This window comes from Ostrea edulis, chromosome 3, assembly GCF_947568905.1.
Source record: "Ostrea edulis chromosome 3, xbOstEdul1.1, whole genome shotgun sequence".
Classification (NCBI taxonomy): Eukaryota; Metazoa; Mollusca; class Bivalvia; order Ostreida; family Ostreidae; genus Ostrea; species Ostrea edulis.
This window is the reverse complement of record NC_079166.1, coordinates 74,935,440-74,958,418: the sequence shown is the minus strand read 5'-3', so window position 1 is coordinate 74,958,418 and position 22,979 is coordinate 74,935,440. Positions and strand designations below refer to the sequence as shown.

The window sequence follows — 22,979 nt, the reverse complement described above, 5'->3', positions numbered from 1 at the left end:
ACAGGAGTTCTACGGCTTCTGGCATATTTTCATCACAGCAACAACTCTTGGAACTTCCAGCACACAAACTTATCATGGATGTTTCGACTCGCTGGAATAGTACGTATGATATGGTGGCACGATATGTTGAACAACAGCCAGCAATATTTGCAACTTTACTGTCAAAAGAAGTAAAGAAAAATCTAAAGGATATAGTAACCATCTCTGAGGAGGAAACAAGGATTCTGGAGGAATCGACAAAGTTTTAAAGCCATTGAAAACTGTTACAACATTGATGTGTGACAGCAAACATCCAACAATATCACTAATTCACCCCTTAAAGGAGATGTTGATGAAGCAGCTAGCATTAAAAGATGATAGTTCTATCATAAAAAATGTGAAAAAGACCATCTTAAATGATCTTGAACCAAGGTAATAAAGAAAACAAATCAAATGATTAATTATATCAAAAAAAATATTAGTCACTTACACAATGTTTATTTGATTTATCATGTTTACATATAATTTTTATAGGTACACAAATCCTGATATTCTGGATTTCCTTCTACAGAGCTGTGCTTTAGACCCACGTTTCAAGACCTTGCCGTACATCAGTGAGGAGAGGAAACTCCAGGTGTTTAACAGTCTAGTATTACGGGCAGATACATTTGAAAAATAGCATCCACAACTTGCACAACAGGTACCCACATTTTTTTTTCCTTTTCCTTGATTTACAAAAAACAAAATTACTGTCAAACCAGTTTTCCTGTAGTTTTACTAAAATAAGTAAATAAACTAAATATACAATTATATTAACATGTATATGAATTTGTTCATGGTTCCTAAACCACATGAGCTTCCAATTATGTGAATAAGAAAATGACATATGACTATATAAAATATATGAAATAGTTTAACTGAGAGATCGTATATTATTTACTACTGAAAATGTAGATTTTTTAAATGTACAGGTCTTTGTAAAGAAGGAGTCAGATGACACTGAAACTGTGCCGTTGGAGCTTGACTTACCTATCTTACCCAATGATGCTGATGAAAATTTGCCAAAAGATGACAGTAAGCCTGTGGAACCTCCAAAAAAGAAACTGTGTGCTGTCAATGCTTTGACTGCAATCGATGACTTGTTTGGTAATGTATTTGTTACACGTGTGGATCCACCAAAAAGTTATCTTGATAAAGTGCAGTTAGTAGAGCTTTCAAGCTACAAGTCTGAAAACTCCATTCCTATGAGCAGTAACCCACTTTTATGGTGGAAAGAACACCAGTGTTCTTACCCGATTCTTTCCAACATGGCAAAGTATTTCTTAGCAATACCTGCAACATCTGTTGCATCCGAGCGGGTATTTTCCGCAGCTGGAGACATTGTGAATGCTCAGCGAGCTGTTATCACCAGAAAATGTTGATTTGCTAATATTTCTAAAATGCAACATTGTCATTCCTGATGAGCTTTTGGGATAAGTATTGACATGTTATTATCTAGTGTGATGATCAGGCAATCACCATGCTTAACTCTAATCTAGTCTAGAATCGGGTTGTCCGTCTGTCTGTCTGTCTGTCTGTCTGTCTGTAGACGCAATGGTTTCTGGGCTCTAAAGCATTATTCTTTCCACCTACCGTCACCATATCATATATATGGACTACCCATGGGATGAAGATGTTCCCTATCGATCTTGGGGTCAAAAGGTCAAAGGTCAAGTGCATTGGACATTGAAGTAGCAATATGGTTCCCAGGCTCTAAAGCGTTATCCTTTCCACCTACAGCCACCATATCATACATATGGACTACCCATGAGATGAAAATGTTCCCTATCGATTTTGGGGTCAAAAAGTCAAAGGTCAAGCGCATTGGACATTGAAGTAGCAATATGGTTCCCGGGCTCTAAAGCGTTATCCTTTCCACCTACAGTCACCATATCATACATATGGACTACCCATGGGATGAAGATGTTTCCTATCGATTTTGGGGTCAAAAGGGCAAAGGTCACGCGCACTGGACATTGAAGTAGCAATATGGTTTCCGGGCTCTAAAGCGTTATCCTTTCCACCTACAGTCACCATATCATACATATGGACTACCCATGGGATGAAGATGTTCCCTATCGATTTTGGGGTCAAAAGGTCAAAGGTCACGCGCACTAGACATCGAAGTAGCAATATGGTTCGGTTTGTCATGCCATTTGTTTTTTACACTCAGAAAAAAGGTAGTTTATACCTATTACCAACACCCTTTGGGAAATTGGGGTAAGCGGGGGGTATTCTTAGTGAGCATTGCTCACAGTACCTCTTGTTTATTTTGTTTGTTGTTATTAAAGCCCAGGTTTTTTTTTAAATTGCTTTATTTTAATATGACTGTATCGTATCGAAAATAACCGTATCGTAGTGAAATATTTTGATACGTATCGTATCGTGAGGTAGGCGTATCGTTTCACCCCTAGAATTTGAGTATCAATATAATTTAGTAGATTATGAGTCCAAATGCTGGTAAATTATTTTTTTATGAAATCAGACAATAAGTAATGCTAAGAAGTTGCATAATATTTATGCAAATGTGACTTCTCATTCATATTTCATGTTAAAAATTGATTTATCTTATGATTTTAAGTCAGATCTGAAATGAACCTTAAACAAACACATTTGTTGGTTCCTTTTACATGTATTTGATTATGTTTTGCATTTTCCCTATTCTAATTTACTAGCATGATTTTTCAAATAAAGAAAATTGTTTACAATAAGACAAAAATGTGTGCGTTTACTATTTCACTCTCCTAAAAATTACGGTAGGTAAGTAAAATATTGTATTTCATTAAGATATTTTATTTGAAATCTAAGTTTTTGATACGCTAAATATACTCCCATGGGAATCCGGGTTAGAATAGATCCTCAATGCACCTTGCTTATCGTAAGAGGTTTTTCCTTCTGGCGAGACCGCAAAACCGAGGTCTTGTGTCACAGCAGGTGACTTCCTATGAATTGGCTTCATTCAATCGTATATTTATTACAGATTCTCAACGCAAGAAATGCAGACGACAACTGTTTTCAAGAAATATGAGGATCCATTCTTCCAAAGACTCCAGTAAGTTATCAAAACATAAACAAGTGACCCATAAACCATATCGCTCACCTGAGCAGCAATTACTAGCAATGAAACTGTTCAAAGGTAACGACTAAAAAATCATCAATTATCATATGCCCTTGTAGACGGATATGGTATTTCAAATTAACAAATTCCATCTAAGGATGCTTTGTGCCAAGTTTGGTTCCCTACACATTTGCATGTAAAATTTGGATCCCCTATTGAGGTCCTGCTTAACCTCAGGGGTCATGATTTCAACAAACTTGGATCTTCACTTTGTCAGGAAGCCTTCATGTACATTTCAGCTTTTCTGGCCCAGTGGTTTTTGAGAAGAAAGTTTATTTGACCCCACCCAATTTTTACATTTTTGTGATTATATCCCCTTTGAGGGATCATGGCACTTTTTTCAACAAACTTCAATCCCCTGCACCCAAGGATGCGTTGTTCCAAGTTTAGTTGAAATTTGTCGAGTGGTTCTGGATAGAAATTGAAAATGTGAAAAGTTTACACCGACAGACAACGGATAAATTTTGATCAGAAAAGTTCACTTGAGCCTTAGCCTCAGGTCAGCTAAAAAGTTGCATTTACATGTCACAATATATCCCATTAAAAATGCATTCTATGATTGACTTCTATGGTTTTCTGTGAAATTTGTGATTCCAAACACAATACTGAGGAATTGGTGCAAACATTACTAGGAAAATGTGTGGACGTGAAGGAAAGTATGGAGAAGTCTTTCCAACAGCAATATGATAAACCTCTTGCAAAAATACAAACAAAGATTAACATATTACAAAGAAAATCATCCGACTCCCATGAGGAAGAAGACAAAACAAATTCAAAGAATGTAGAGTTATTATTACAACATTGGGGAAGTTATCTGTTTTAGGATTTATAAATGGTGATTGCTTTCAGCATGGACGCAGACAAATAACAAGCAGTATGTGTGTTTTAACAATTACAAGTTTTAATGTAAAACGGTACCAATTTTGATGCACCAGATGTGCATTTCGACAAATAATGTCTCTTCAGTGATGCTCAACCGAACTGTTTGAAATCCTAAATAACGATAAACTTGCTAGAGCTATTCAAATTCCTCTAAGGATAAGAGCTATGCATGAGGGAGATAGCCCTTAATCTTAAAATGAATTTCTAAATTTTATCGCAGCAATTAAATATACATCCGTATTGACAAGCTAGTAACGAAGTACTTAGCTACTGGGCTGTAGATACCTTCGGGGACTAACAGTCCACCAGCAGAGGCCTCCGCCCAGGGGTCATAATGTTAAACTTATACGGTACCAATTTTGATGCACCAGCTGCGCATTTCGACAAATACTGTCTCTTCATTGCTGTTCAACCGAAATGTTGTGAAATCCTAAATAACGATAAACTTGCTAGAGCTATTTTGGGGAAAACCAGAGTGCCAAAAAAGTGTAGTCAAATTTCTCTAAGGATAAGAGCTATGCATGAGGGAGATAATCCTTAATTTCCAATGTAACTCCTTTTTCAGTTATTTAGTATGGGGATCATCGGAAATCTGCGTTACAGAATTCCCATGTAGTTTTTTTCATTCTGATAATGCTTTATTCATATGAGCAATGTAATAGAATATCTACGTTTCAATCGCTATGAGATATATACATCCATGATTCACACATATTGGTTTTATTTACGGGGGGAGTTAGGTCCAAGTTGGCAGGATGATTGAGCCAGTATCCTCGTGTCGCCTATTGAGTTAGTTAGGGGTGATTGTCCCATGTCCCAGGTTCTACATTTTATTACAGTATGTTGTTTAAACCAGGTTTTTATTGTATATCATCACAGTAGGTGACTATCTGAAGTGGCGCCTACACACGTTCATGTATATGACAAATTGTGGGGTTTTTTTTTTATTCTAATCTTATAATGTCCAATGTGACTATGTTTATATTATGTTACAAGGGATGCAGCATTTGAAGTGTAGTTTCCTTCAATTTTCAATCGCTTTTACTACCTTGATTTCAATGCATTTAATGTATAAGAATGTATATGGGTCCAGAAGGGTTTCCCGTCTCTTAGTGTATCCATACTTTCTCCTTTTACATATATTAGCATGGACCTTTTGGCTTCAAAAACTTCCAGTGTGGTCTAAAAAATCACTTACTGGTCATATAAAATGATATCTCAAATAGTTGCATTAAATTCACATAATTATGTTTTTCATTGATAGTTAAGTACTCGTAAAATATTCTCATGTCCCACTAACTGTCAAGCAGATAGCTCATACTGCTACTTGTTTATCAGGAATCCAAAATATTTACCTAAGTAAAGTTATGCCTAATAAATATGATTATCCATTTTGCGTAATACATTTTTCATTGAAATACGTTTTCTCAAATGCTCCGAGTTCTCTTTTCTGATCATAATACTAATACCCAGAATGCTCTATCACCTAAGGCAAATGTCATTTAGCATGTATAGATCCCGCTAAATCACTCGCCCATGACAGGTAAGCAGTTCACGTTTTGGTCTTGTATCCTTTTGTATATAAAACCGATCAATATCACACAGAGAGCACAATGTTGTATATTCCAATATATAATGTATGCATTATTAACGTTTTTGTTTTTGTTTTTTTTGTTTTTTTTTTTGGTTTATCAAGTTTTTAAATATTACTAGTCATTTCATATCTATGGGGAATTTTGAGGATGCGTCATTGCAAATTATAATAAGTCTAAAAATATTGTTTACCTCTTTTTAAGATTCATTGGAACTTATGTTGTTCTGATGGTCGGTTATAAATGAAAATCGATTATTATTTTATTCCCAGCAACAATTGATTATTATTTTTTCTCAATATTCCCTTTTCTAAAAGTATTAACATATATATTCTGGAGAGTTTCCAATTCCAGTCTGAATTTTCCATTGAATAGATTTGAAAATTGCTGTCATTTCATTAGAAATATACTGTGTTTAGATGTAGTGGATGGTGGTCCTTTTTGAAGAAATTAGATCTCAAAGAAGCATAAAATACATTGTTAGGAGATATTTTGGGCTAAAGAAACTAAGAGGTTCGGCACCATCAAAACATAATCTTGACATGACCATCGTTTATTGCAAATTATGCAGGAAATCTTACGCAAACAATTGTAAACACGAGGTACTGAATGTACGACAAAAGTTTTAGACAATGAATCTAGTTGTTAGATTTATTCCAGTCACCGACAGAAAGTCTGATGTCTAATTTTTCATTGATGTGCGCTATGCGCAATGATGCAGTTTTCCGTCTTGTGTTCGTGGTATACCTCTATCTAACGGGGAAAAATGATAAATTAATTCCTTAAATCAGCAGATCAGACACGTATATAGATAAATATATATAAATTAATTTGAATAAGAAAGTTCATTTATTTACTCCAATATATATTGAGCAACCAATTTATCGATTAGAATCCAATTCCCAACACTAACTGGAACTCTATCACTCAATGACAGGAAAATATAAAATAATTGGAGGGGATTCGTGTTTCAGGGAAAATTTTGATATTGAATTACGTTTAGATTAAATTTGCCTGGCTGTATGGAGTTCCTTTGTATTAAATGCAACTTGAAGAATAGCATTTCACCGCATGAAGGCAAAACATTCTGGATTGATATTTAATCAACTTTAAGATACTGACATACAGACAATGTACTAGTATCAATTGAAATTGTTCATATCCATAGCAGGTGAAATTCTTTTTAGTGAGACATGAAAAGCATGTTGTTGGGTTGTTGTTTTTTGGGTGTTTTTTTTTTCAAAATAAGAAACCACTTAGACCAAACTAAAAATGTATACGCGTGTTTCCAGTTTTACGGAACTTTTTGCTGCCAACCATGCGATATATAATTATACAAACGACAAAAAGCTGCCTGGTTTAATAGAAAGAAAGAAATATTTTATATATGTAAAGGTTGAACATTTTTCCTCTTACACATTACATTTCCCAGTCCTTTGAGCTTGATATAAGTATAGGTCTACTGAAAACAAGGACCAATATGACATGCATGTAAAAGTAACGTAATTATGTGTATGTATTCGTACACATTGTTGACTGAGGTGAACAATATGCAAAATAACTACATGTAATATTGAAACGCGCATAGGCCAATAGATCTTATTCGTAAGTCAACTGTTGGATCCATCGTGTTTACGTGTACATCCCATGAGCAGGATTTGGACACACACACCCCTCCCCCATCGAGGAAAACTATCGTTCTGTACAATGTATGGTTATATAGTTAAAAATCGGTATTGGATTAATCTGCATGACATACTTAAATAACAAAGCTAAGTAAAGAGGCACTGAATTAATATAACTTTAAAACTGGTTACTGGTTGCATATGAATAAAAATTGGGGCTCACGGCGGGTGTGACCGGTCAACAGGGGATGCTTACTCCTCCTAGGCACCTGATCCCACCTCTGGTGTGTCCAGGGGTCCGTGTTTGCCCAACTATCTATTTTGTATTGCTTGTAGGAGTTATGAGATTGATCACTGTTCGTTATCTTCACCTTGCATGAATAAAAATTGAAAATATAAAGAGAGGGTACTATGTGTGTGTGTGGTGTGTTATGTGGGAATTAACATATATATATTTAAATATGTATAATAATATGTTGTACGGTGTGACCGTTGAGACGAGCGAAGTTCATTATCATCTTGCAACACGACTTTTATCCGCCTCTTTATTTAACGCGGGAAATATAACGAGTTTGATGTAAACAGTTACAAATTGTGATGTCATATTAGCTGCAATGTTTTTTCTTCGCTAAAACCAAGCAAAAACAAAATCTTTGAAGCTATGAGAAAGCTTGTCTGGAATTTAAAAACGTTTATGGTACTTTCTAAACAATCTAATTATTTTAATTAGGGGATTGTCAATGAAGTATACCGCAGTGACGGCGACATTTTTCCGGAGGCATTATGGGTAGTCCCCATCATTTTTCGGCGGATGAAGAGCAAACCACGTGACTCAATTGCGTAATCATTGGAGCGATCTCGTCGCGACGCGAGCTTCGCTCGCTATCATAATTAAATTGCACTGACTAGTGGTTTTGTTTCGCTTTAATACCTAAAGAATTTTCACAAAAAGTACATGAAACGTTGCAAAATTGTGACGTTACGTTGCAAACTTCAATCTAATTAAAATCAGATCCTAGAATACCCTCACAATCGCAGAATATACGGCGCGGATCTAAGAAGTCTAATTTTAATTAGATTGTTGCAAAATTGTGACGTCAATAAAAATCGGGCCAAAAACAATGGATGCATGTACTTTGAACGTCAAAAACTAAAAAATGTAAAAAGATATCGGAAAAATGATAGCATATTTGAAAATAGATCTTCTTGGCTTCTGACCCTGAAAATAATATAAAGTTCTGACACAGGACCATTTTTGGCTATGCGTAACTCTGATTCATTGGCATTAATAGCAAGAGGCGATGAGGTCGCTAAAGTTGAATATTGCTGACAATTCACTCCATATCGGAGGCATCTTTCCTGGAATTATAAAGTCGCTAAAGATTATAAGGTATCTCCTACCTTTCATCTACTTATAATCCAAGCAAGATATTGTGAACTATTAAACAAAATATTGAATGATATTAACCCTTTCTCTACCGGCACATTTTATGACCGTAGTTTCAAAGATTTAGAGGCACTCCTTTTGCGTTGCCCTGTTTTTACGCACCACCGGTCATATTGACCGGTACGGTAGAGAAAGGGTTAAGGGGCTTCTACATAAATGTTATTTTTATTGTCAGATTTTCAAACTGATCTTCGTTGTTTTAGTGTGGTTAGTGAAAAAACAATATAATTATGAATAATCAAAACGGCGAAGTTTATTTGATATACATTGTATTTTATTCAATTGTCAAATTTTCATTAGAAGACTTATTGACAAAACAAATGGTAATGATGATTGATAATTGGATTATTTTTACACATTATTCCCCAGGTATGTGGACCCTGTGCATACATATATTTCTCCTATATTTTCATTTACCGTCAACAAATGTTAGAGTTGGAACATATTTATACTGTTTTCTGCTATCAACTAATCATGTTTATCTTTTATATCTATATTTCCTAAATGTGCACTTAGTCTTTTCCCTAATAAAATATAGAAATTACACAGAGTTTCATCTTCTTGTATGTGCAAGATATTTGTAAGAGAAATGGTGTTTATATAGCTCAAATGATTCAATACACAAGAGCTTGTTCTGCGTCAGTTTTTAAATCGATTCGGTTGATGGTTCAGGAATTTCAACGGTGTCGTTTAAAGTAAGTATTTTACAAATTCTATCAGCGTGAGAATGATATTGTTTGCCAATACAACCTATCACTTAGTTACATGCTCTCTGATGCATTTCATACCAATTGTTAGGCCGTTCTTGGCAGATTGATTTTGACTACGGACAACCTCGTTTACCTTATCAAGATATAGGGCTCATGGCGGGTGTGACCGGTCGACAGGGGGTGCTTACTCCTTCTAGGCACCTGATCCCACTTCTGGTGTGTCCAGGTGTCCGTGTTTGCGTAACGCTCTATTTTGTATTACTTATAGGAGTTATGAGGTTATTTACCTTTCGTAGATTACATGTAACTTCCTTAACAAATTCATTTCAGTGTTATTTCTTTGATACATGGATCACATTATCAGGAAAAAAATAAATAGTAACTGATTCATCATCTGCACACGTCACTCTTAGTTTGTGTGGAAAAGTAGGAGTGAATTCATATCAACAAGTTTGCCAGTCATGTTAAAAAGTACAGGCTCTCGACGTTTTAACCATATCTACATGTATTGAATAGAAAAATTTCCCCGTAAACAAACTATTCGCAAGGTATATCACGCCGCCATTTATTTCATTTTGCCAGCTGCATTGCTTGCAATTTTCGGCAAAAAGTTCGATGTAAGATAATAGATAAACCCCTACCTTCTACCAACAACTCTGTCAAGGTCTTATCCCTCGCATTGTCATGGTGAATTGGTAATAGAATCCTTTTATCGGCGATAAGTGCATACGATACTGCTGAAAGGATAAGAACTAAAATACCAGTATACTATAACTTATGAATGGTTTGTTTACAGGAAGGCAATTTTTATTATAATATATATTTTAGAACCTGCGATTAAAACATTAAATGCAGCGATATCGACAATATCATCACGAAATGAGAGTGCAGTATTACAATATAAGACAAATAAAAGTAGAAAAGCATGTGTTTTTTCACTTATGGCATTTCAAAATGCACGTATCTCTTCATATAACTCAGAACTTATTCCTACCCCGAACTCTTTATCGCAATACAAAACACATTAGAAACTGCATCCTAAATGTGTCAATATAATACATACTTTGACAATAAAGGTTTTCTACTCATTCGTGAAATTCGTATTATCCATTGATCATTGCCATCGATAACTTCACTTCGTTTCATGTAGAATTATTTAGCTCTTCAATGGGTATAGGGGGAGTCTAAACAACGAAAGACAATAATTGATTAAAAAACCCAAATGTAATAACAACAATGAGTAAAAGATAAATAAAAAGACGGAACACAGGAAACTAGATTCTATTACCGAATGGATACACATTTATAAACGCGGAAGTGGACTAGCGCTTATTCACAAGATGTGAAAGTTAGTAGTAGAGATATTAATTTCACGCACTTTGAATACCTAGAATGCGTAATAAATCATATTAGCTTGTGCATTGTATTTAGACCTCCCCCTCTATAAACCATCAAAAGCGGAATGTTGCTTTCTTCGATGAATGTTCTCGGTTTTTTTTGACCGTTTGATGATTGATCAGAGGGAATGTATCATCACAGGATACCTTAATTGTCATGTTGACGATGCAGAGAATCACGAAGCTGTTATGTTTCTGAAGATATTAGATTACCATGGGCTGGATCAGCGTGTCAAAGGATCAACGCACTCAGGCGGTCACACCCTGGATGTAATCATAGTGAGGGTTGAGATATCTATTCTGATCAGTGAACTGTGGGTTCAGGGTCCCTCATTACATGACAAAAATGGCAACCTTACCTGTGATCATCTTACTGTTTGCTGAAAACTTGCACTTTCGAAACCGCCAGGGGAAAGCAGAACTATCAGATTTCGGAAATTATGGAATGTTGACAACAGCGATCTTAAGGACTCCTATGCAAACATTTAAAATTGTGATGACTCTGCTGGAAAATTAGTACAAGTTTACAGCTCAACTCTTCAAAGTGCTCTAGATGTTGTCGATCCAGAGCGGAATAAAGTAATTACCTTGCGTCCAGACTGTCCTTGGTACACTATTGAACTACGGACCATCAAAAGGAAACGGAGAAAGGCAGAGACAGATGCACAGGACTAAACTACCTGCCCATGAAGAAATATATCGTAATATTTCCGCCCGTGCATCAAAACTTGCTGTACGCTGCAAGAAAGACTAGTACGCAAACAAAATCGAGGAAGCTGGTAAAAATCAGAAACAATTGTATTGTCTTGCCAATAAACATATAGGTAATAAGGCCGAAGCTATATTGCCCATTCATCGGAGTAAAGACATGCTGTTTAAGCACTTTCGGTGATTTCTTCCAATCCAAGATACAAAGAATCCAGAGGAAATTGTGCAATGGCATACATCTTGATGTTGACTCACTATGTGTCAATCAGAAGTTTGCCGGTGTGCATCTGTGAACTTTTGAACCAGCATCACAAGATGAAATAATTTATGTCATTATGTCAGCACCTCCTAGATCCTGTGAATTGGATCCAATACCAACGTCTTTACTGAAAACATGCCTAGATAGCGTTCTTGCCCTAGTTACAAACATCATTAATCAATCACTCAGTCAGTCTGTGTTTCCATTATCCTTTAAACAAGCTGTTGTTCGTCCTCTCAAAAAAGCTGGTCTGATACACAGGAATACCGGAATTACAGACCTGTTTCAAATCTCCCGTTTATTTCCAAAATTCTTGAAAAGATTGTTGCGAAACGTTTGGATCATCACATAGAGTTGAATCATCTACACAACAATGTATACGTACAGTCAGCATACCGTTCCTGTCATTCAACGGAGACAGCTCTACTTCGTGTCCACCACGACATTGTAGCAGCATTAAAAGGTGGTTCCAGCGTTGCATCAATCATGTTAGATCTTTCGGCTGCCGTTGATGTCATCGATCATCTTATTGTGATAAGACGTCTTGAGTTTGATTTTGGTATTTCTGGCTCGGCCTTTAATTGGATTAAGTCATATCTCTTAGATAGGACTCAAAAAGTGGCCATAGGATCTACCTTCTCTGATGATTTTCGTCTCAATTGCGGCGTACCACAAGGATCTGTCCTAGGACCTCGGCTCTATACCATTTTTTTCCAAACCTATTGGTGAAATCTGTCGTAAAAACAATGTTCTACATCTCTGTTATGCAGATGACACACAAGCCTATTTAGTCTTCAAACCTGAAGATGACTACCAAAATACCGCTACCCGGTAGTCGCCTTGAGGCTTGTATGAACGAAATCAGGATGTGGATTACCGCTAACATGCTCAAATTAAATCAGGACAAAAAAGAGTTCATTGTTTTTTCACCGAAAATCATAGTCACTGATTCACCATCGTACCATCTGAACTTTACCGACACTATTATCAGTGAAGCACCGTTTGTGAAGAACCTAGATGTATGGTTTGATAAGATAATTTACATGCAAAAGCAAATCTCATCTGTGTCCCGTGCTTGCTATCATCAACTACATGATATCGGACGAATACGGTCGTTCATCACAGAAGATGTGTGCAAGACCTTAATATGTGCCCTCGTGACATCTCGGTTCGACTATGCCAATGCTCTTCTTTCCGGTATTAACACAACCGACCGGGCAAAACTGCAGCGGATGCAGAATATGGCAGCACGAATCATCACTCGTACCACGAAACGTGATCACATAACTCCAGTGCTGATTTTATTACATTGGCTTCCTATTGACAGGCGCAGCCAATACAAAATTATCCTCTACTCATATAAGGTGATTCATAAGATGGCACCAAAATACTTGGAAGAGGTGATCACTGTTTACCATCCAAATCGTTCCCTAAGATCTGAAAAGTCACTGACATTAGTTAGACCTAGATGTCCAACGTCCACATATGGAAACAGGCGCATGGATGTGGCAGCAGTTACACTCTGGAACTCTCTGCCTGATACCCTCCGCCGTTGTCAGAATTTGAACACTTTTAAAAACATTTAAAAACATATTTTTAAACTTGCATATTATTAGTATTATAGGTGTTAAATCTTTATGGTTTCTTTACCATCAGTTTTAACATGACTTTTTCAAGTGTATAATTGTTTATTTATTTCAACTATTGTATTCTATATCATTTGATTATACGGCGTGGAACTTTCTTCATGCACATTGCTTTAGATTTTAGTAATTTTACTTCACATCATTGATGTTTTTCTAGCATTGTTTTGATATCATGTGTCTTAATGCTATTGTAATTTCCTTTTACTACTTTTATAACATGCTGTATCATTTTTATTGCGTGTAGCGCTTTAGAGTGGTTATTTATAGTCATACAGGGCGCTATATAAATAAATATTATTATCATTATTAGATTACGTGTACGCTGATTAAAATATAAGTGTAGATGTAATTTGAAGACGAAATAATTCTCAATAATGGATTAGGAGATGGGGCTTGATTTAATGGTGCTTGAAATTCATACACTAACGTAATTTCTCCTCTGACTTGTTCTTTAACTACTTTTATTCGGAAACTTTGGTGATCCAAGAATTATTTTGGGTTTGATTGACTTTCAGTACCGTATGGTGGACTATGAAAGGTGAATATATATTATGAGATATTTTATGTGCCCCGTAAAACTCGAAATCATCAAATCATGGTACAATTCATACATTGTCCAATACAGTTTGAGGTGCTTTGTCTCTAATATTTGCAAAGTATTTGAAACGCTTACCATTTAAAAGACGAAATATCTTAATTTTTCTGAACTATTGCAATTTCATTCAGATCAATAGCACACAGTTTTGGACAAATTGATCCTGGAATTTTTTCCAATGATATCTACAGTGTCTGCCTACTTTTTGTTGTAAAAATGTGAATTTTTTGCGAGCATAATCTGTATGATTTTCATGAAGACAAACATACATGTGTTCAAGTTAGCGATTTTGATACAAAATATCCTAGCAAAATTACAAAACACCTGTGTATGATGTCATCATTCTGATGCTTGATAAATTAGAGAATAACATGTTGCTGCTTAAAAATAATTAATGCAAATCACACACTATGGTATGAAAACATACGATCAAAGATGATCTGTACACCAGCATTCTACGTCATGCTGTTTACGGGTATCTTTAAAGGAATTCCCCTGCTCGATTTTCCCTCCATAAATATCAACCTTGTTTCAAAGATTCCTGTAAATATCAACCTTGTTTCAAAGATTCCTGTAAATATCAACCTTGTTTCAAAGATTCCTGTAAATATCAACCTTGTTTCAAAGATTCCTGTAAATATCAACCTTGTTTCAAAGATTCCTGCAAATATCAACCTTGTTTCAAAGATTCCTGTAAATATCAACCTTGTTTCAAAGATTCCTGTAAATATCAACCTTGTTTCAAAGATCCCTGCAAATATCAACCTTGTTTCAAAGATTCCTGTAAATATCAACCTTGTTTCAAAGATTCCTGTAAATATCAACCTTGTTTCAAAGATTCCTCTAAATATCAACCTTGTTTCAAAGATTCCTGTAAATATCAACCTTGTTTCAAAGATTCCTTATAAAAGACATTTCATACATTCATAACTATCTTAAATATAACGGAATCTATTAACAAAGGTACTCGGATTAAAACTCGTTCCCGAGTTTCATGATCTTGGGACGTCATAACAGACCGCAATCGTAATTTGTAAATCAAAAGAAAGGCATAGCCATAGACGATAAATTTAGCAACTGGAACACTTTTTCCGTTTCTTGCAAAGGTAGCATTGACCCAGAAATTTCATCATGTGAAGACTTATTAGTATTTATTCAGTACTATGTCAATATGTACCGTTGCATCTAACTAATGAGCACACACTAGCCGATGATCAGTCAGTGCGTCTTTTGTTTTGTCAACCAATAAAGAGCTATTCATAATAATTTTCGATTTGTATGGCATGTAAATTCCTTAAAAGAACGATGAAAAAAATTATTTACCTGGTTAAATTAATAAGTTTTGGTTGCAAATTTAATTACAAACACGTTACGCATGGTGCAAGATACGTTGTATGGTATCTGAAAGTCGCAATAAATCAATATTGTCATGGAAATGCCCTTTGATAAGATTATTAGCAAACATTTTATATATGTAAGTATAAGGGTGTTTCTTGTATAGATGATATATACTTTGATCCGACTATATACTACTAAGAAGGAGATGCGGGGCTAACGGCTGATATAGGAACGCTGAGTGAACAGGTGATATAGGAACGCTGAGTGAACAGGTGATATAGGAACGCTGAGTGAACAGGTGATATAGGAACGCTGAGTGAACAGCTGATATAGGAACGCTGAGTGAACAGGTGATATAGGAACGCTGAGTGAACAGGTGATATAGGAACGCTGAGTGAACAGGTGATATAGGAACGCTGAGTGAACAGGTGATATAGGAACGCTGAGTGAACAGCTGATATAGGAACGCTGAGTGAACAGCTGATATAGGAACGCTGAGTGAACAGCTGATATAGGAACGCTGAGTGAACAGGTGATATAGGAACGCTGAGTGAACAGCTGATATAGGAACGCTGAGTGAACAGGTGATATAGGAACGCTGAGTGAACAGGTGATATAGGAACGCTGAGTGAACAGGTATTAGGAAATGTGGACCACATAGATACATCTGTACCATTAACTCTCTATACTGGGGTAGAGATTAATTGCATGTACACTAGGGTAAACTTATCAATGGTATACAATATACTTGGATTCGGGACGAGGTATATTTCTGTAACGAGGAATTGAGTTTGGGACAGTCAGTTGATATCTAGTGATTTCTCATTTGAATCACTCGTGTTTTGAAATTCACTTTCTATCAGATATTATATCTTCTAATAGTTACATGAGAATTTCGTTGAATTCTAAGAGTATAATTATATAACCAGATATGATTTTTAACAATAGCAAATAACAACAGGTGTGACAGGAGAGCACGCAAAAAGGGAGAATGGATTTTCTGCGGACTATCATTTTATTTTGGATGCAAGGTGAGATTATTTTCTCTTTATTTCTCTATTTAAGAGGCTGTCTACGATAGAACCATGCAAAACCAAAAAAATATTATGGAAGGTGTTGTCAAATTTTCAGACCTTTTTATGATATTTCAGAAGTATTTTACTAGTTATATCATATTTTGTGGCAAAATCGATGAGTACCTCCCGAACTAACACCTAATGGGCCGTTCTATTTTTAGCACAATATACACATCAAATTCACGCAAAAATGGTGTATTTTCAGCTAGTCATTAGAATATCAAAAGCAGAATAATCACATATAATTTCAGTTCCGCATAGTCTATTTGAACGGTACCTTTGAATTGGTGAACATAACTTTAAAATTCATTTTCCAGATTTAAGTCGTATAGTGTTTGAACTAGTAAGATTATGTAACTTTCAAATCAAATGCTATTTTTAGTGAGTCATAAAACCCCAAGAAACGCTTAAAATAAATAGTTTCGTGGTTTAAAACACAGAATTATGCATAAATTATCACTACTAAACGGGAATTTGGTTGCAAATAAATAGAAAGTCATTTATTTGGGGTATGAAATTCGGAAATTTTATCAAAAAATTATCTCCCTTTGTGGAACTCTCATGGGAAGAAGGTAAGGAAAAATGATTAATAAGGCAGATGACAACAACATGGAATTGGTGGAAAGTGATGGAAGATGAATTTATAGCCTTGGTGAAAATTTCAAGGAAAGAGGGTGTTTATTTACATCAGGATTGCAAGAAGTATACTTCAGCACAATTGAGATTTTTAAATGTCCATCCGAAATTGTGTGAATTCCAGAATCTTTGTTCACTGCACTGCACAGCTGGTGTGCATTAACTATGATCTAGACTTAACAGACATCATCATGCCTATGCCAATCATGGACATTGACTTTGAATAAAGAACAACATGTTGTCACCCATTACATGACAAATCTAACTCAGATGTGAAAGAGGGGGGGGGGGGGGATGACTCCGTGACTCCAAAGTCGATATATCTGCCACATTACTCAAGCTGACAACACATGTTCCATTGATTCTGGTAAGTTAAATTGTTTTTATATCTTCCTGCACTAACAGATATTGAAATATGCACTTATGCATAAATACTCATAGATGAAATCTATAAAATTTTACTTCTATTTTTCTATTTAAAATTTTTAAGATATCAATTTGCTGAATGCACAATTTTCTAGATTAAAATACTGTTACAATATATTTAGGAAATATAATGAAATATATGTGTTTGGTGTTTGCAGACAAGACAATGCATTGAGAAACACAAAAATTGTGTCCATATTAAGACAGATGTAAAGAAAGAGTTGAAAGGTATGATGCAAACAAATGTCTGAATAAAATCTAATAGGAATTTAAGTGACACCCTCAAGGTTAACAACTAACATATAAGTTGATAGAATTATGGATGGAAACTGAATTAAGTCAAACAAATAAAGTAAAATTCAGGTCCAGGATTTTTCTGGAGAATGTAAGAGCAATTTATATTGTAGTTTTTAGACATTTTTTTAACTTTTAAAGAAAACGATAATAGAATTGATTGAAGGGAGGGGGTGTGCATTAATATTAATGTAACTGTAGTTTAACTACTAGGTTTTTTTTTGGTTCTATAAACAGAAAATTTATTTAGCAGTGCATATTGGAATCAAGATAATTTTAAATAAAATCAAATGTCATTAAATATTCATGTATGAGTCTATGGAGATATTTGTGAGATCTGTGATTAATGAATTGAAAATCAGAAAGAAGTAAGATTTTATTAATTATTCTGTTATTTACATTGTATCATGTTTATTACACACTTAATAATAAATGCAGATTTAGGTAATGTGAAATGCTTCTAATCACTTTGAAACTTTCCTGTGATTTCGATAAATAAAATTTTGTTTTATGTAAGACAACAAGTTCACATTATAGATGTAGCATATACCATATGTATATGTAGTATTGTATAAATATCTCTGCAGACAAAAAAAAAAATATTAAACTTAAAAGTATATAAGATATTTGTTTTAATTAAAACCCTGCCTATAGTCAAGAGCCCTACAGTGAACAGGCCAAATTAAAGAATATGTGTGGTTCCGGTTACCCGACCATCCCTAGTTTTTACCCCCAACCCTAAACATTTTTTGACCATTTCCAAAATCAGTTACCGTATTTTGCCGAATATAATGCACACCTTTTTTCAAGATTGTATAGTATATACCACAATATATATATATAGGTTTTTGACCCGTTTTCCTTCAGCCAATATATAGATACCACTAAAATACTAAACTGTAAACACTTATTACAAGTCATCTAACATTAGACAGAAAGTGACTTAGAAGTAAAACTAAAGAGTGCTTACATAAACAATAGTGCAAATCTCAGGTTGCTTGAATATAATAAGCGATTACCCTCCTTATTTTTGAAAATGTTGAATAGATTTAAAAACTTGGAAGGGCTTGAAAACAGTACTCTAGTTGAAATATCATTCCTACTTTCATGTTCAAAAAACATAATTTTGGCAATTGCACTGATTTTTCCCCCCTGTATTTATTTCTTTATTTGAAATAAATATATAAGAATTGTCAAAACTAGGGTGATCCCTACCAATTTTGATAGGTATATATATAAATGGTAAATGAAAAGAAGTGAAAGTAAAAGAAAATTGTGTTTCCATCTAAAATCTATCATTAAAAAAGTAAATTTTAAAAAAATGAAATAAAATACCTACCTACCTACCATATTTTTCAAGGGAGTGTAACCAGAACCACACATTATTTTATCTGGTCTCAGGCCTCAGCCTGTCTATACATCTGTGCATTAACAGTTTTCATGACTTTTTTGGCCATGTGTCTGCAACTATTGATTTGAAAATTTATACACCTGCATTTATATCAATGGGTTACAAGTCAAGTTACTTTTTGTGCTAAAGTTTTTGACCTTGTGACCTTAAATTTGGAATTTGACCCAAATTTTAAAACTGGGTGAATGATAGGCTGTCATATTTCATATTAACAATCCTTGTGACAAGACCTCTTTTCAAATCAAAATTTTGGACCTTGTTTATAGTTTTTTGTTGCCATTAGTGTTTCACATCTTGTGTTACTTTCAGTTTTATGTTTCAGGCAAGCCATGTTTAGGCAACTTAACACCTTGGTTAGACAACTCACCCCTTGTTTAGACAACTTGACCCATGAAATATTGTTTTTTATGAGAACACTAGAAAAAGAAACACCATCTATAAATCAATTAATTATCAAATTAAAATTTTTATTAGATCACAAAGAGTATATCAGTGCATACTCATTTGAAAAAGAAAATTCTCACAATAAAATGAAAATCTTTATCTCGGTCTCTAAATTCAAATTTAATGATTAAAAGAGATGCATATTATTGTGCAATAAAAACAGTGAACAAATTGCAAGGAGGATTTTAATACCAAAGGGTGAGCTGCTGAAATTGTAATTTATGGTTAAACGTAGCCATAAAACCTCTAAATATTATAATAACTTTTCTGGTTATTTAACGTTCAAAACACATGTGATGCTAATATGTCTGGGTTTTCTATATGACCGGGGGGGGGGGGGGTCCGGGGTCCTGACAATAGGCAAACTCATGCAATAATAAGAATTGTTTTGTTATTTTGCAGATGTTTCTGAAGTAAGACAGTCATACCCCTGCTTTCCAAGGAACCAAACAATTACTTTCCTTGTATTGACGTGGTGAAAAATGGGGAGGGTCCAGAAAATGACAAAGACCTCCAGAATGTCATCAGTGATATTGTTGCAATTGAATGTAACCAATTATTATCCAATATATATTATCTATGACTGAACTCATAAGTGGTTAAGGAAAACTGTTTTAATTTTTTAGTCACTGCTTGGAGGTTATTTTACATTTCTCAGGCTTTTCTAGATGTCAGATTTCCTAAAACTCACACTTGTGCTTTAATTTTTTTTTTTTTTTTTTTTTGGTATAAATGTACAGAAAAATTGAATGTTCTTCTATGGGATAGTTTTGCCAATAGTTTCAGTTGAAAGTTACAACAAAAAAGAAGAAGAAGAAAAAAAAGAAAAAAGAATTGCAATGATTAAATCTCTATGTTTATAATGAATGTATCTTTCATGATCTTGTATGTGATGTTCATGAATTTTTTTTACATTACCTGACTTACAGTGTAATATCAACCCCCCCCCCCCCCCCCCCCATCCTTTATGGCTTTACTTACAATAAAACTACATATGCAGAGTGAATTTAAAACATGAGAGATATATCATATGTTGTAATTGCCTGCTGAATTTGATAGAAAGCAAAAACGCTTTGAACACACGATTCTTGTACATGGCTACAATAAATGTACTATTTATTGGTGGAAGGTAATGGTGGAAGATGTTTTCAAAATAACCCCTCTCCCTCCAATATTGGGTCAAAGTACAACAAACAATAATTTTTACCCTTCATTAATGCTTATGCATGACATGTGCAATGATATTATTACGTTATCTGAAGATTTTAACTCTACAAAACCGACATTATCACCCCCCCCCCCTTTTTTTCTCTTACATACCCCCCCCCCCCCCCCAATATACCACTAAATTTCATTTGCAACCAAATTCCCTTTAACATGTATTAGAAATTGATAGGTTCTACACATGTATCAAATATGATGTCTATTGAAGCGTTTCTTGGGCAACTATACCTGTTTCAGTGCAAATAGGTGAAATTAGGTAAAATTTCAGCATTTCCTTCATTTTGAAATTTTGATATTTTATTGCACTGTGTATTAAATTTTGATTGCTTATGTGTTATTAATTCCTATTTGTCTCTGCAATATCATGAAATAGGTATCATTAAATTGCAAGACATGGGTTTTGCAATAAACCAAAAAGAAAGTACATTGTCTGATTTTTTTCAATAGATCTAAATATAGAAATGGGGGAAAACCAAGTGTCTCTCGTTTCCATGGTTACCGATCGAGTGGAATGAAAATAATTATTTTTACGTTCAAGTTATGTTATCTAAAGGATATATACCAAGTTTCATGAAATTCTGACACATGTCCATCAATAGCCATTTGCATGGTTCTATCGTAGACAGCCTCTTAAGAACTAACGGTACACATGCACAAGAGCATTTAAAAAACAATGAAAATGTAAAATCATCTTTAAATGACGTCCTTCGATCTCCTCACGAAGTGCATTGCACATAAGGGTCAAAGAATCAATGCTGAGTAACGTCTACATAACAAATAACTGAGTTCTGTATTTCCCATGTACCTCGACAACTGACATTCGAATTTTTGCTGACAATTGAAATACAACAGTTCAGCAACCACAAATTAAAAATGGAAAAATAAAATTTGAAAATTTTCAGCTCAAATCGTATCTATGCCCCTTTAATTGAAGGGGCATGGGCACTATTTGAGGTGAAATTTTTCAAATTTTATTATTTTCCATTCTTATTGTTTAGAGTGCTTAATTAAAGCATTCCTTATGCATATGGTCAGCAAAAATTTGAATGTGAGTTGTCTAGGGATATACAGAGTTCATAATTGTTTGTTATGTAAACAACCCTCGTGCCATGTTTTTGTTTACACAGTTTAATAAACTAGTAAAAGTTCGTTTAACTGATTTTGTTTTAAACATGCTATTTTCTATTAAGCGATCTACATGTATATGTAAACAAAACCACGACACGAGTCTTGTTTCCATAACAGATAATCACAAGTGTTATATCTCACTTGTAACTCAAGAACTGATATTGAAGTTTCGGTTAACCATTAGAAATACTTTAGTTTAGCGTTGTAAACAATAGGAATAGAAGAAGAAAAAGTTCAGCTCAATTCTGCCCATGTCTCTTTAAGGTCACACACGACGTTTTGTACTCCTTTTCATATCATCTATATGAAGAGTACTTGTACGATTTCCGAAACAGGTTCAATTCTTTTAATACACAATGTGCCAATATTATTTCGTATCATTATAGGATTTTAATGAGAGGGATGGTTAGCTTGACAGTGGCTAAATCACATAACTAATTATGCAAATTTTGAAATAAGCATTTCAAAGGGCTTACACACACTTTGCCCCGATATATCTAAATAATTGCAACGACTTTTATTCGGGGGAAAATCCCTTGCATCAAATGTTTCGCTACTTTGGACTCGCTTCCTGTAGAGGGTATGCGATACATAGATCAACTGACTTACATGTATTCACACGAAAGAAAATGTCGTAAAAATAGGGGGATGATTGCGCGCGAGAAAGGGTTGTGTAAGATCTACCGATGAATGGAAACCTTCATTTAACATTATATTGCACAGAGTTCAGTAGTAAGGATTTCCTTCAAAATGCATTATAAGCTTGCGTTATCTTAGTACTGCATGTCGCACAGTACTGTTCGTCAAATTACAATTTCAGATTTGATGTGTGCAATATCCGCACCCTATATGAGCAGCTGGATACCAATTCACGTGAATGGAACTAGCCCAGTATATATCATACATCCCTTACAAGAAGTACCTATCAAAGTTGATGTACAAGTGAAAGTGATCTACATGGGAGTTGAGTATATTTTCCCTGGGATGGGATCTAGTCAGAGAGAT

The 22,979-nt window shown here is 34.7% G+C and overlaps 1 protein-coding gene and 1 long non-coding RNA gene across 2 annotated transcripts; both read left to right on the top strand.

Annotated features, from left to right (window-relative positions):
* Window positions 1-14,432: 14,432 nt before the first annotated feature.
* On the top strand, window positions 14,433-14,905 carry LOC125676237 (keratin-associated protein 4-3-like). Its single transcript, XM_048914133.2, has 2 exons — window positions 14,433-14,472; window positions 14,565-14,905. The coding sequence occupies exons 1-2, from the start codon at window positions 14,433-14,435 to the stop codon at window positions 14,903-14,905; spliced, it is 381 nt and encodes a 126-aa protein (XP_048770090.2).
* Window positions 14,906-16,395: 1,490 nt separating this feature from the next.
* On the top strand, window positions 16,396-21,267 carry LOC125682887 (uncharacterized). Its single transcript, XR_008801251.1, has 2 exons — window positions 16,396-17,701; window positions 20,025-21,267. It is a non-coding gene; the product is annotated as an uncharacterized LOC125682887 (long non-coding RNA).
* The last annotated feature ends 1,712 nt before the right edge of the window (window positions 21,268-22,979 follow it).